Source organism: Lepidochelys kempii, chromosome 1 (assembly GCF_965140265.1).
Source record: "Lepidochelys kempii isolate rLepKem1 chromosome 1, rLepKem1.hap2, whole genome shotgun sequence".
Classification (NCBI taxonomy): Eukaryota; Metazoa; Chordata; order Testudines; family Cheloniidae; genus Lepidochelys; species Lepidochelys kempii.
The window spans coordinates 335305996-335321974 of NC_133256.1; the positions used below are offsets into that span (position 1 = coordinate 335305996).

Here is a 15979-nt window from a genome sequence, read left to right on the forward strand (position 1 = left end):
ATGCTCAGATAAATTTGTTAGTCTCTAAGGTGCCATAAGTACTCCTCTTCTTTTTAAGAAGATAGATAGATATACAGAGAACATGAAAAGGTGGAAGTAGCCATACCCACCGTAAGAGGCTAATTAATTAAGATGAGCTATTATCAGCGGGAGAAATTTTTTTTTTTTTGCAGTGACAATCAAGATGGCCCATTTAGATAGTTGACAAGAAGGTGTGAGGATACTTAACATGGGCAAATAGATTCAAGATGTGCAATGACCCAGCCACTCCCAGTCTCTGTTCAAACCCAAGTTAATGGTATCTAGTTTGCATATTAATTCAAGCTCAGCAGTTTCTTGTTGGAGTCTGTCTTTGAAGCTTTTCTTTTGCAAAATTGCCACCTTTGTGTGAGTCTGTGTGAGAGAGACTGTGTGTGTGTGTGTGTTAGGGAAGTGTGAGAGACCATGAGTGGGAGGAGTCCAGCTGCAGCCAGTGAGGGGAATGGTGTCCCAAATTTTTGGGTGCACTGCACAGCCACGTATGCTGCATTTGCCCTGGTTCCCGACCCGCTCCTCCACTTCCTGTGGCTTCTCTGTGTGGGGCTATTGATCCCCGCCCTGCTCCTCCACTTCCCCTCTCTGTGTGGGGCTGTACCACCTTGCTCCAAAGTTTGCCCCAAGTTCCCCTACCCCAGAACTGTGCTGGAGCCTTCCCCCCCCCCCGTTCCCATCATGTCCTTTCTGGGCATGTTACCCTGCCCACCACCCTAGTGAGACTAATTTGAAGGGTGTGTTATTGATAATCAAGTAATACAGCTAATGCGAAAGTAGAGGTAAAATGTAACCGGGTGTATCAGGAATGGAAAATTGAAAATCAGTTTCCCTTTAGCACTATATCCTGCTGCATTCTAAGGTTTTATTTTTTTAAAGAAACAATCATACTTTTTTTTCATGCCATGCACAAGAGTAACATGTCATTGTATCTAAGAGGACGTTCAGACTGAATGCTGTATCATGACCATAGATTTTTCTGCACCTGATTGGGGAGTCACTATTTTTTTTTTATTTTTATCTTCAAGGGGGCAGGAATTTCTCTCCTTCGTTTGTGCAGAACAAACTTCTGTAATGATGTACACTACATACACCTGAGGGCATTCTGTGCCAAAAAACAAATAAAAATTCTGCACACAATATTTTAAAATTCCGCAAAATTCCCATTTCATTTGTCAATAAGTAAATGCAGAGGCTTCAGCATGGCAGTGGGGAGCACCGGCTGCACGAAGATGGGAGATCACCCTGCAGCCTCCCTGCCACTGGGACATGGACTCAGCGGTGAGGCTGCACCCAACTGTGACACAGCACAAGGCCTGGGCCTGCCCCAGAAACACCCTGGGGTGCTGCCTCTCTGCGCCAGGCGGGCCAGGCACACCAGGTGTGGGGTAGGCAGAGTCAACCAGGCAGGATCCAAGTATAGAGGGGCTCAATGTGGGGTGATTCAGGTATGGGGTGAGAGGATTCTGTGTGGGACAATCTGGGTGCAGGCAACTCAGTGGGGGGCAGGGTATAGGTGTGGAGGGATCTGGATGTACAGAGGCTTGTGTGTGTGTGTGTGTGTTGGGGGGGGGGGTTTCCAGGTGCAGGGGCAATGGAATTCTGCAGGGGCTTCCAGGTGAAGGTGGTTGGGGCTCAGCAGAGGGGTCTGGGTGTGTGGCTTTAAGCGGGAGGGCTAGGGGAGTAGAGTTTGATGGGGTGCACGTCTGGGTACAGCTAGTTGGAGATCAGTGGCGTGGGGGTCTGGATGTAGGGGCTCAGGGTGGTGTAGGGGTTGGGGCATCAGGGTGGGGATTTGAGTGCAGGGAGCTCAGTGGTGGGTGGTCTGAGTGCAGGGGTGGGGGTCCGGAGGCAGATGGTCTGGGTGAAAGGGGGTGTCCAGATGTAGGGGTTGAGGTTCAGTGGGGTTTGGGTATGGAGAGCTAGGGGGGTTCTGGATGTACTGGGTGAGGCTTGGCAGCGGTGTCTGGATGTAGGAGGTCCAGATGCATGCAGGTTGGGTGGATGGGGGAGCAGCTCCCCGTACAGTGACCCCTCCCCCCACAGCAGAGGAGCGATGGGAGCAGAAAGTAGGGATGGATGCTGAGCTTCCTGCACCTGGGAGAGTTTTCTAGGGGTATGTCTGACAGCCTCAGCCACTCCTTAAGGGGAAGAGGAAGTCCTGTCTTTTCTCCAGCCCAGCCGGGACTAGCAGCTGATCCTGGCTCAAGGTAGGAGCCACTGGCTGGGGTGTCTCCAGCCCCATGGTGACTTACTCTCTGCCAGCTGCTCTAGGTGCTGAAATGATGTACCTATGCCTCTAGAGAGTGGTGCGTGATTCCTCTTGCAGTTTCCTTTTGCTTCCCCGTCAGAAAGTCATTTTTCTGTGGGTAAGCAAAGAAATCTGTGGGGGACATGAATTCTGCGCATGCACAGTGGTGCAGAATTCCCCCAGGAGTAACTACAAAACCAGACTTCTTTGTATAAATCCATCCCCCTTATCATTGTTTTTGTCTGTGTCATGTTTATTTGGGGCTTCATCATGCAAACTTAAGTGGGACTGTTGGGGAGAATAAGCATTTGTAGAATCATGCAATGAGCTCGCAGCTGGCACAGGGGGTTGCCTTCATGGAGCTCATTGTAGGATCAGGGCCTGAGATTGTTAGCTCTTCACAGGGCAGGAATCATAGTCTTATTTTACTGTATAGCACTATGCTATAAATAATAAACCTATCTGTGATTTTTTTCTATTACTCTTAAATATAAAAGCTGTGATGTATGGTAACTTTAAAAAAAATAAAGTTGTTATGAACTTTATATCTTACTGTTAGATCACATGAAAGGGCTGAGAGCGCCTTCCTTGAAAAGAAGACTGGAGTGCAGGTAATGGCTTTCACTAAAGTAATATCATTGGAACTTGTCCCTTAAGTGCTGGGGAAATTCAGGTCTACACACTTTTCTCAGTAAACTTTTCTTGAAAGATCACTGGGACCTGGAGACAACCCCACTGCTGTGGTTCCCCCCCCCCACGCCAGCACTTGCTCTTGCAATATGACACATTCCCTTTGTTTCTCTGCCAAAGCTGTTACGAATTATACCTGATAGGTCACGCACAAGAACTGCTGCGAATTATACCTGATAGGTCACTCACAGTTTGAGTCTAGGCTGAGGCACACAAACAAAGTCCACAACTGCAGAGTTTCCAGAGTTTATTACGCTAAGTTATTATTCTAAGTTTATTACGCTCGAGCGTGATGCCCCCCTGCTAGTCAGGAGGGGACCCCGAATGAGGGTTATACAGAGATTATATACTTTTTAGCAAAGCATGTTGCCCTCATGCATTGGAAACCTTAGCCAATAGACAAACCCTTCCCTTATATACCACCTATCCCTGCAAGGTACGTTCCCCATGCTAGACCATTACTTCAACTACACAACATGGTCTTAAAGCAATGCACCAGTAGCCTTTCTTATCAGGATGGAAGGCTCACATCAAGGCCAGGAGGCAGGGAGTTAGGAACAGACAAAGAACAGAAATCGGGAGTTGAGACAGGCTGGAAACAAGGGGGAGGGTTTTCACAGGAATGCAGTATCTAAGGAACGCTCCTCCTGGTGCACGATGTGCTTGCTTTTAGACAATGGTGGGCCCCAAACCAAAGTGCTATGCTAACATATGCTAACTTTTCCTTAACAAAGCCTACCCCAACCCTGCATTACCTCAAACAGCTGTGTTCCTACTTCTCTGATCAAAGTGGGCAAAAGTTCAAATACTACACATACTGTGTTATAATTGGGTAGAAAAGTGTATTACATATTACAGTAATGTCCAGAAGCTCTAGTCAGGATTGGAGGTCCCATTGTGTCATGTGCTGTGCAAACACACAGAGTATACAATCTAATTTAAAACAAAACACAAGTAGGTATAACAATCTGAAGGAGTACGATGATGGTAACAGGGATATAGGTGGTTACATAGACTACTTACCTGCTCAACTTGGTGTTTTTGAAGATTTTTTTTTTATAAGATCTGTGGAAAAAAATGCAGTATACCAACCTGAGTACGGATTGGCTTCCACACAAATCATCCCATCTGAGTACTGATTAAAATCTTATCACATCATACATTCCATATATGGCACATTGTACAATTTCTAGAATACTTTTATTTGAGCTTTAAAACAATCTGATGGTTTGTATTTTGTATCTCTTTCCATATAAAGGTAGGTCTGTTTGCTACCGTAAGCCCCACAGTATCATATTCAGAGAGGGAAGTAATTCTTAAAATGACCTAAATACTTTTTTTATACCTAAACATGTAATGACTTCTAGGGTTAGGTAAAAGTGAGTGCTGGATCCCATTTGGAATCTACCTGTACCAGCGATATAAAGTTTCTAGCCCTGCAGGGTTGTTAGATAACAGACTTTAAAATTGTGAATAAAAAAGCTCTTGCTGGACCAGGATGGAATCTACTTAAACTAATTCTAATTCACCTTTTCCACGTGGACTCTGTACATGGCAAATCTGGTTCCTCATCGTACTAGTTTAGAGTATGTCAGTGCAGAGTTCTGATGGGAGTCTAGATGACATTATAGTCTATGAAGGTGGTCCGGGATGGGAAGGGGACTGGGATTGAGGTGCACCTTTTGGCTCCTGCTGGTGCTGCTGCTGCAGAGGAAGTGTAGGCGTTAGGGAGAGTTGGGAGGAGGTCAGACTAGACAACAGTATACAAAGTTAGTAAATATGGATGATGTGGCGATGTTACCAGGGTCCAAAGGCTGTGAATATCTGTTGCCTCTTCCTGCTGGGAATCTGGACCTCTTCCCATGGGACATCGCTATTTTGCCAGCCTGCTTGGCTCGGGGGAAGGAGTACATGCAGCTTTGTACCAGTGGGATGTCTGAGCAGACACCCCTATGTTCAAGTGGCCTGGGCTGTATCTACCCCACTATTGCTGCTCTCTGGTGCTAGAAATCTGGAGCCTGCTTGGGTTGGGTGTAGTTTTACCCAGGAGCAGGTTCCTCATCCTTCAGTCCTTTGTTCAGAATCTTTTGAATTTATTTGTTGCCCCCTCACCAAAATGTGGGGAGCCACAGCAAATGTAACCACTTATTAAATTATATCTTCAAGACAATCGTCTACAAATTTTGCCTGACCACTGCAGTTACCTGCTCATAACCTTTTTTACTATCAACTAGATGTGGGCCAGGATCCAAGCTCCAGATATAACCTTTGTATTTCTAAAATGACAGAGCTAAACTTTGGATTCTAAACTCTCTCAAACTCAGCAGTTCAAAATCCAGATCTAGGTTGATGTGTTTGGATTTGGCCCATTAAGGAGAGAGGAGTGAGCTGGGATCTGTGATCTAACTCCAGACCATTTGGGTTCAGATACGTGCTTACTATTGTCTCCAATAATGTCCTCTGTTCCCTGTTACCAAGGCAACAGAGCAAATTTTGGCCCTTCCCACTCTGTCACTGTTTCTTCTTCCATACTAAGGCCAGGTCTACACTACAGCGTTAGGTGGACGTAAGGCAGCTTACGTCAACCTAATTGTCAGTGTACACACTGCAGCCTTGCTTCCACCGATGTAAGTGCCCTACTACACTGACATAACTCCACCACCATGAGCGATGTAGGGCTTATGTTGGTGTAATTCGGGAATGCAGTGTCCTTGTAGACATTGCCTTACTTGCATCTATTGGCTGTAATTCTTGTCAATTTCACGTCTCTTCTGGACCTGTGAAATTGACAAAAAAGCTGGCTCCTGGCTCCCCAGCCAGGCTGCTCCTGGTCTCCACTTCAAGCCTGGCTTCTGCCCTCCTGGCTCCCCACTCTCATCTGGGCTGCTGCCCTGGCTCCCTGCTCTGATGCAGGCTGCTACCTGGACTCTCGGCTCCCCACCAGGAAAGGGGCAGACCCACCAGGCTTCTCGGTTTTCTGCCAGGAGCCCAACTTCCCCCAGCAGGGAGCTCCGTGTCTGGAGTCTGGTTGCTGCCTTGCTCCTGGTGGAAAGCCCGGAGGTAGCAGGGTTGGCTGCGCTGTTCCCGGCGGGGATCTAAGAAGCCCAGTGAAGTTGCCCCATTCCCAGGGGAGCTGCATGTAGAGCTGAGAGTCCTGACTCAGCCTCCCACACTGCCCCTCTTAAGTTGGTGGAAGCGCTCTTGGTGAGGACGTGCACCACCAACAGAAGAAGGGCAGTGTGGACTAGATTGACTTAAGTTTATACAGTAGACATCCCCTAGGTGTGAGTGGAATAGCAACAGACACTTTCCTGGAGTGCAAATAAATAATGTCTAGTGTTTTGCCATTTCCTACCCTTGCAGTGATGTATTTTAAATAGGCGAATGTCTCATAGCCATTTGGTAGTCCACTGCTAAACTCTGTTGTTCCCTAGAACCCAAATTGGGTTTACAAGTTGGTAGCTTACTTGATCCCTTCTTAAAAGCGAACTGAGAAGCTCAAGAAAGGAGTTAGAGATCTTATGGTTTTCTCTAAAGCCTGGAATGGTGTAAGAAACTACATTCCAATGCTCGAATTAGGTGTTTGTGATAGTTATCAACTATTCCAGGAAAGTATGGGGACCTTTAAACTCAGATCTTGATAGGTAAGCAAAGGAGGAAAGGATTTTTTTTTTTTTAAAGCAAGTATTTGTAAGTTTAGATACGTGTCTTAGGAAGACCCACACACCTGGTGGAGTGACTCTGTTTGACCTGTGGTCTGCCTCCAGCCTGTGGTAGGACAACTTCATGAACTCTACTGCTTCTACGGTTCTGTTACTCCCCTTCTAACTAGGGGAAAGGTCCAGAGGATATGCGGAGTGGCACATGACACTTGAATGTTCCCTGTTCTGTATTTTGAAAGCCTTATTGATCTGTTTTCTTCTCTGTGTGCAGCTTGAAAGTTCACTTGTACTGTTCACCGGTAACCAAGGAGTTGCTGCTGACTAGCCCGAAATACAAGTTTTGGGAGAATCGCATTGTAAGTTAACTTTTTAACATGAAAGCAAGTGTCATTGTTATACCAATAAAATAAAATCCAGCAGGATCTTATTAAAGGGGAAAAGGCAAAATACCACATTTACTGTGAATACAGAAAGAATCGTAGTAAGCAGTTAGTTATAGCTATAACATTCCATTCAATCTCATATTTATTCATTCATACACAGACACACAGGTTCTGTAAGGTTGTTATCATAGTTACCAGCCTTAGAGTTGCTCATGTCAAGCCACTGGCCAGGTAGCCTGGACATGAGGAGGGAGCAGGGCCTTGTCAGATGCTCATCTGATGCTCCTGGAAGTTGGTTTGCAGAATCAGACCCCTCAAAGTTCTCACTTTCTAGAGTCCATTTTTATAGGAATTTCTTCCTATGCCAGTCTATGGGAATTGCTTCATCATGCTGTTGCTGAATCAATCAGCAGATGGCACATTCCTGACGGCTCCGTGCTGCCAGATGTTATCTTGTTCTTTGATTCTCCCATTCTTGAGGCTGTTGGGTGGATTCCAGTCTGCCCTCCGGGGGTCCTCTGGTTATTTCCACTTGACGCCTTCTTCAGCCGATGGACACTGGATTCTTAGGCTGGCACCTCCCTGATCATTCAGTTATTATCCACACCAAGCATCCATCCACATACATCCTCTCTCTCTATTTTAATCACAATTGTTAACAAAGCGAGATAAATACAGCAAAAGGGCGGGGAGTCTCTGGGTGCTGTTTCTGTTAGAGTATTGCTTTGAGTCTCTCTCTGTGTGAGTAGTTGTTGTTTACAAAGAATTGCTTTGAGAACAGACTCTGTCTTAGAATGTACTAACACAATTAGCAGCTTGCAAGTTTCACACAGAGAGGGAGAGAAACAGTACCAAAAACCAAGAGACCTCTTAATTAGTAATACCCTGGAATTTAAACTATGGGGAGTCAAACTCATTTGTGATTTTAATACAGAACTTTAATATGATCCAACATAATTAATTGTTAATCATATCAGACTTTGTTCCTCCCCAAATCCACCATGTTGAAAAATACAATCTACTCCAAATTGTCCAAAGCAACAGTTTTTAAGTAGTGATGCTGGTGTCCAGTTCTACAATGATCTGTGGGTTTAATTTTCACCCCACGCCATGTCATCCCCTCCCCTTTCAGGTTATGTCTGCAGTACAAATTACTTTGGTATGACTTATATCGCTCAGGGGTGTGAATAAGCCTCTTCCCTCCCCTTGAGCGATGTAAATTACACCGACCCTAAGCACCGGTGTAGACAACACTGTGTCAGCAGGAGAGCTTCTCCTGCTGACATACCTGCCTCCTCTCATGAATGCAGGAGTTATTAAGCCAACGGCAGAGCTCTCTCCCATCGGCTTAGAGTATCTTCACCAGAAGCGCTACAGCAGTGCAGCTGCATTGGTGCGTTAGAGTTGCTGATGCACTCGTGCAGCTGCACCGCTGTAAATGATGTAGTGTAGATCAGTGGTTCTCAAAGCCGGTCTGCCGCTTGTTCAGGGAAAGCCCCGGTGGGCTGGGCCAGTTTGTTTGCTCCCACTGGCTGCAGTTCGCCGCTCAAGGCCAATGGGGGCTGCAGGAAGCAGCATGGGCTGAGGGATGTGCTGGCTGCTGTTCCTGCAGCCCCCATTGGCCCGGAACGGCGAACTGTGGCCAGTGGGAGCTGCGATCGGCCGAACCTGCGGACGCAGCAGGTAAACAAACTGGCCTGGCCCGCCAGGGGCTTTCCCTGAACAAGAGATGGACCGGTTTTGAGAACCACTGGTGTAGACATAGCCTCAGTGTCCGTTGTATGCTCTTTGGAACCGCATGTTTATTTCTATTCAGCCAGTAGTCCTATCTTTCTTTCCACAAACTTAGCAATTCTCTTGATTTTTCTTTTAGTTTCTCTTCCTCTCCTCTAAACATGATGTTGTCCTACCTTCCCTTATGTCTGCAACACACTCTGCCTGCCCTGATTTATTTGTGTCCCTTCTTTTACTTCTCTGTTTCTCTTGGTTTAAGGTCTCCTTTTTTATGTGTGGAGGGGGGAGGAATCTTTTGAGGGAGTGCTGTTTCCCTCCTGCTTTATAATGTCTTTCTTCCAGCCTCAAAAACTTCATATCATGATACAAAATCACCCCAGAGCCTATTTGTCTCCATGAATTTTAGCTGTAAACAGAGTGAATATAAACACTATGCATTGGGCAAGTGTTGGATTATATAAATGTGACCTACTTGCAGTTTGTCTTTTCAACATGGCATTTAGCTACAATGAACACTCATCACACTGTCTAGATGGTACTAGTCTTTCTTTGTACTCGTATGAACCTGTATTTTGAAAGCTCCTCAGACTGGGATCCTGTTCTTATTTGGCAAATGCTACCTTTTATAAAAAGCTGTAAAACCTACTGTATTGTTCTTTATACTAAAGCATTATAAGTACTTAATATGGTATTTTACATATTTCACAGCATTGCATGAACATCAAGTTCCATTAGCTTTCTGTAACACTTTTATAGAAAGTTTTGTTTCTATTACTTTGACTTTGTGTATCTTCAGTAATCTACAAACAAAGGAACTTGGTGACATACTAATATGATGGTTGAAGTATAGGGTTTTTATTTATTTATTTTATTCTACAATCTACCTAGCATTGTGGGTTTTCAAAGTATACTGTACTAGGTTCTTATTTTTGAGGGAAGGTTACAGTAGGTGATTTGAAAATTTTAGGTTTTTTGCAGATTGCTGTATTTCTGTGTAGTATCTAAGATTATACATGGAGGTTTCCTGTAGTGCTACGTATTATCCTGATCTTCTGATTTTAAAACATCCTTGTAATAAGAGTTTTATAGTTGCACCTTCTAGATTTGCATGCCTGAGTACACAAATTTAAAAAGCAGAGGAGTTGCCGATGTTGCTCCCTGTAATGACTTACAGAGTTATAGTGAACTGTACAGCTAGAGCCCTGCATCTGATCCGCAATCTGCAAAAATGGTCTATGGATATCCGATATGAAACAGATATCTGCAGATTTGCAAGGCTCTGTGTACAGCCACTAAATCAGAAAGTAGTTGAGTGGGTGTCTTGTTCACAAACTTTGTCTCATAACAAATGATAAGCTTTCTCTTTGCATCACTGTGCATTACAGTGTAAAGTTGATTAAAACTGGGTTGATATTCATTAGAATAGGAGAGCTGTTCAAAATATCAACTTCTGTCTAAATAATTGTTTATGATTTGCGATCTGAGCTTGATGAGAAGTCTGAGAGTGTGAATAAGATATCTAGAAAGCATCTTTTGATCTATTGAGAGCTTAAAATTAAAATTGCCAGGAATATGGCCAGAAATCTATCCTTTACTTGTGCCTATGAAAGCAAATTTTCTTCTGCCGATCGTAAAACCATTTTTCGGGAAATTTAGACGCAAAACTTAGATTTCTGATAATTCCAGTGGGAAATAGGTTTATCTCTGGAGTGAAATATTCCTAACCAATGTTTGAAACCCCAACACTGCAGCGTTGTGCTAAGTCATGAGAGTAGCAAAGTGAAACTGATCATCAACCTGTTTTAATTGTCCAAGCTGAATGAAGTGTAGAAAGTGTATCAGTATTAATTATAGTTTAAAAATCTTTTGATAGTCCAAGGTGTTATGAATTTCAGTATTTGTGGTGTTAATACTACAAAAGTGACACACAGCTATTGTTCCTTACGTATCAGCTCCTTGCATTTTTGGCATGTGTAGCTATATTTTGTGGCTAGGTAATGTACAAGTTTGATATACTTCTATGTATTTTGTTTAAATTTTGGCTAGCTAGCTGGGAAATCCAACACCACAGCTCTGAGATTTGTCTCATCATAGTCCATACTACTGATGTGCACAAACCATTAAATATTAAACTGTAAGATATCTATGGCTTATAGACTCAGAGCTCACTCACTATCTGTTTAGCTTAACAAAGAGAAGGCAGAGGGGTGACTTGATTACAGTCCATAAATAACAAATATTTAATAATGGGCTCTTCAATCTAGCAGAGAAGGTATAATACAATCCAATGGCTGGAAGTTAAAGTTAGACAAATTCAGAATGGAAATAAGGCGTACATTTTTAATGGTGAGAACAATTAACCACTGGGACTGTTTACCAAGGGTCATGGTAGATTCTTCATCACTGAAAATTTTTAAATCAAGATTGGATGTTTTACTAAAAGCTATACTCTGGGAATTATTTTGGGGAAGATCTATGACTATGTAATTCAGGAAGTCAGACGGGTCCCTTCTGGTCCTGGAATCTTTGAATCTATTTATCATAAAAAACCTAGAGCGATGTGTAGGCTAGTTGCTTAGCTAAGAAACTGGGATATCAAGTGTTGCAGCTCTTGCTTGGAGGCATGATGGCCCCCACTCTCCCAGTTTTCCCCCAGTGTTGGGTTTTTAACCTGTAGAGGCCAAATGATCATCTCTGCTTTTTGGCAGGAGAAGGTGAAATGCTTGGAAATACTGACCAGAACTGAACAGAAAATTTGAGAATAGGAGAGGAGCCTGATTAGCAGTATCTTTCTCCCCATCAGTAGTTCAGAGGGGCTTCTATATGGTATGTTAGTTTGAGGTTCCAAGGGTATTTGGAAGGGGGATGGGGCAGAATGGGGGGATAACTCCTCTCCATGGCATCTGCATGTAAATATGCAGAAATTCCAACAGCTTGCTGATTTCTGAAAAGCTGCTTTGTGGCTCCTTCCTTCAGGGGTGAGGGGATAGAGTCCAGGAATCAATGGGAAGCTAAAGGAAGCTGTGCTGATGTGGTGGTCATGATGCAGAGACATCTCCCAGGGAAAGGCTCAGGATCTGGGGAATTTTGAAATCACTGGGCTGGGAGGGCTGCACTCCCTGTCTTCTCCACAGGAAGACATACCCACCACACCCAATGACATGATGGTGCTTTGGGAACCCCACAGCCTCAAAACCCCACGGAGTTCATAGAATATCAGGGTTGGAAGGGACCTCAGGAGGTCATCTAGTCCAACCCCCTTGCTCAAAGCAGGACCAATCCCCAATTTTTGCCCTAGATCCCTAAATGGCCCTCTCAAGGATTGAGCTCACAAGCCTGGGTTTAGCAGGCCAATGCTCAAACCACAGAGCTATCCCTCCCCCAAAAGTTCTCAGAGTAACTCATTGGTGCCTCCTGGATTTTTCGTGTAGGGAATGATATAGCCCTTAATGCAGAAAAACAATAAGCCACTCTCTGTTTCCAGCTCTTGTGAGACTTGTGATCAAATTGTGGTAGTTTATGTTGAAGCCCCAGCACCTGGAGTCATATTACTTTGTGAGATGCTTAACTTTTATTGTCAAATATGCTTCTAATCTGCAGGATTGAAGCTTGAAAACATGTCTTCAAACTTGTACAAGTTCAAAACCCACAAGAGATGAAGAACTGAGCCATTTTAAAAAAAAAGTCCCAAGCTTATCTCATGATTTTTTGGGGGCGGGGGATAAGGGGGAGTCTGATTCATGGTTGCTTATTTTTGCAGGGTTTTTTTTTTTAAACACTTGAGGCTGGCGTCATTGCTTTCTCCGCCAAAAATAAGCCTTATAATACTGAGAAAGTCAACACAGCTTCTTTAAAATGTTGGAATGTCAGGTGTAACAGTGTCTCTTGATCCAGGTGTGCTCAGCTTAGTTAGCTTCCATCCATTTACAGTTGTCAGAATGTATTTTTTTTTATTGAAATTGAAAGTACGTGAGTTTTTGGGGAAGTTTAATTTGTTTTCCTTTTTCTGCAGGCTTGGATTGTCTGCCCTATGGATGCATGTAGACATTTAAGATGTCTGTGGCATGTCAGCCAACAGCTAGACATAATCATACATCAAACACCATGTGTACTACATTTTATGATGCATTTTTCTGTTTGTTGTAGGTTACCCTTGAAGTTGAAACTCCAACTCAGATTTCTTTACTTGATGAAGCGTCTGGTGAGGTAACCTTTTAAAAACAAGTATTTTTAACAACCAATTGAAAGTTTTAAAGAATTTTAAGTTCATACTTACATAATAAATGTCACTTTTTTGCTCCCTTTAACTGGACAGAAATGAGATTCCCCATGCTCCAACCCATGTTTCGCTACTTAGAGACCCTTTCCCCACTGTGCCCCATGTCTGGATCACTTATTCTCCCCATCTGCTTAGTGTTGTTCTGTCTTTCTCTCTGCTGTATCTGAGGTCTCCAACCTATTCTTTCTTTTCTCATGATTTTTTCATAGCTCATTTCAAGGCTGGTTGAAACATATGCGCATGCACACAACACTTTGTCCTGAACATCCCGTCCGGGGCAAAACAGTGTGTTTTGAGATTGGTCCCTCAGTAAACAAGTTCTGAGGGTACAAAGGAGAAGGGGATTATGATTTGTCCTGTGGGAGCTTTACTCGGCTGCTTGGAGTTGCCCGGAAAATCACTGCCATACAGGGCCTGAGACCAGGGTGCGGGGAGAAGACACCCTCACTTTTCCAAGAGCACTTGAAGTGGCTACATAAATTAGTACACTTTGATCACTGTCACGTCCAGTGTCACCAGTATTGCCCCACAGACTGAAACTAACACTAAACTGTTAAAATGTCTCTTGATTTCTAGAAAGAAGAAATAGTGGTGACGCTTCTACCAGCTGGTCACTGCCCAGGATCAGTCATGTATGTGCTTTCAGTAGATTCTGCATATTTTTAAATGTACAGAACAGTTCTTTGTAGAAATAGATTCCATTTTTCTAGCTAAAATAAATTAGTGAAGATTAATTGCTAGTACTTACATTTATTATTAATAATATTATGGTAGCACCCAACCCCCCCCTTCAGGATTGGAGCAGCATCATGCTGTGTGAGATCTACAAACATAAAGAACCTTGCTTTTTCTAGTGGTTATATGATAGGTATATTCCTAGGAGCATGTTACTTTGCAGTTGCTATGTTCTGGAACCTTTTTTTAAGTAACAGATTTTTTTTCTGGGTGCGTTTTTGTCTTTTAGCAGATGCACTTTAGGGCTTTGGTTTGGAAAATATGGCCCTTAGGAAATCAGTTGGGAACTTGGATCAGTTGGTTTCAATTACATAGTTTTTATTTAAAATTTCATATTGTGCTAGATAAAACTGTGGAAGCAGTTTCTGCATGCTGCCGTGCCCTTTCCTTCTCTCCTCTCAGAAAGCCCCTTTGTTAACTGCTTCCGTAAACATTGTTAATAGGGTCCTACCGAGTTCACAGCCATGAAAAACGGACCGTGAAATCTGGTCTTTTGTGTGCTTTTACCCTCTAGTGTACAGATTTCATGGGGCCAGACCAGCATTTCTCAAATTGGGGGTCCTGACCCAAAAGGGAATTGCAGGGGGGTCGCAAAGTTCTTTTAGGGGGGTCGCGGTATTGCCACCTTTACTTCTGCGCTATCTTCAGAACTGGGCGGCCAGAGAACAGTGGCTGTTGACCGCACAACCAGCTCTGAAGGCAGCGCCCTGCCAGCAGCAATGCAGAAGTAAGGGTGGCAATATCATACCAGGCCATCCTTACTTCTGTGCTGCTGGCGGGGCTCTGCCTTCAGAGCTGGGATCCCGGCCAGCAGCCGCCACTCTCCAGATGCCCAGCTCTGAAGGCAGCACCGTCACCACCAGCAGCGTAGAAGTAAGGGTAGCAGTACCGCAACCCTCCCTACAATAACCTTGCGACCCCGCCCCCCACCAAAACTCCTTTTTGGGCAGGACTCCTACACTTACAACACTGTGAAATTTCAGATTTAAATAGCTGAAATCACAAAATTTATTATTTTTAATATCCTATGACTGAAATTTATCAAAATGGACCATGAATTTGGTAGGGCCCTAATGATTAAGTCTGACTTTGAACAATAGCATGAAGTCATAGCCTCTCGGTCAGGTTGGTCTGGAGGCAAGTGGCAGAACAATAATTTGTTCTGTGTGGAGGGGTGGGAAAACCATGCAAAATTAGGAATCCTAATATATCAGTTTGACATGGCTTGAGTTGTAGGAGGGTTCCCTGCAAACAGCCAACTCCTGCTTCTGTTGAGGGCAGTGGGTATTCTGCCATTGACTTTGATGGGAGCAGAATTGGGTCCAAAGAACCCAGCCCTGAGAGGTGCCGAGCATTTGAGCTCCCTGTGGTTTCAATGAGAGTTGGGGAATTCAGCACATCTTCAGTTGAGGCCAAGATCTTTCTAGATTTTTAAGGCCAGAAGGAACAATTTTGATTATCTAGTCTGACTCCTGCATAACACAGTCCACAGAATTCCACTCAGTAGTTCTGCATCAGGCCCAGTAACTAGTTGACCTAGACCATTTCTTTCAGAAAGGCATCCAATCTTGATTTTTAAAGAGGTCAAATGATGCAGAAGCTATCATGTTACTTGATGAATTGTTCCAGTAGTTAATTACCGTCATTGTTAAAAATCTGTCTTATTTTCAGTTTGAATTTCTGTAGCTTCAGTTTACATAACTAGGTTCAGTGGCGGGGTCTGCTGGATGAAATATTTGTCTAGCGTCAGATATATTCTCCCTAGTTAGGTACTTCTAGACTCTGATCCTATATTAAGCTTCTTAAATCGTACTGCAAAGCACAGTTGACATCAGGGGTGTTTGCTTGGATAAGGATGGGAAATTCTGACTGCTACTAAAAGAAAGAAATGATACTTTTACTTGTTGTTTGGTTTGTGCGCGTGTGTGTGTGTGTTCTCTAGTTTTTCCTTGTTACAAGATTTTTCATTTGTCCCAGTGAGGCAGAACACACTTTTTTCCACTCCAACAAATAAGTACCTTTCAGGACTGCAGCAGTAGTTAAAAAAGCAATGCAAGAACTTAGTAAAATAAAGCATCCTCTGCTGCAGTGTGATATTAAAATTAAACAACAAGTTCAAGTTTAGCTTCAATGGTAAATTTCTGGGACTGGTGGCTACAAAAGGGCCCAAATTCTACCCTTGCTAATACCCGTGCGAACCCCGTAGTCTGCAGTG

At 43.8% G+C, this 15979-nt stretch overlaps 1 protein-coding gene across 5 annotated transcripts in view; it reads left to right on the forward strand.

Moving 5' to 3' along the window:
- DCLRE1C (DNA cross-link repair 1C) overlaps positions 1 to 15979 on the forward strand; it is a 28279-nt gene that overhangs the window by 1129 nt on the left and 11171 nt on the right. For 2 of the 5 annotated variants that reach the window (XM_073328685.1, XM_073328688.1), the window contains exons 2-5: positions 2841 to 2892; positions 6905 to 6989; positions 12897 to 12956; positions 13606 to 13661. In XM_073328685.1, coding sequence (XP_073184786.1) covers positions 2841 to 2892; positions 6905 to 6989; positions 12897 to 12956; positions 13606 to 13661 — 253 coding nt within the window. Of the gene's footprint in view, positions 1 to 2840; positions 2893 to 6904; positions 6990 to 12896; positions 12957 to 13605; positions 13662 to 15979 lie in introns of those variants that run through there. The other 3 variants (XM_073328687.1, XM_073328686.1, XM_073328689.1) reach the window with 3 other exon arrangements.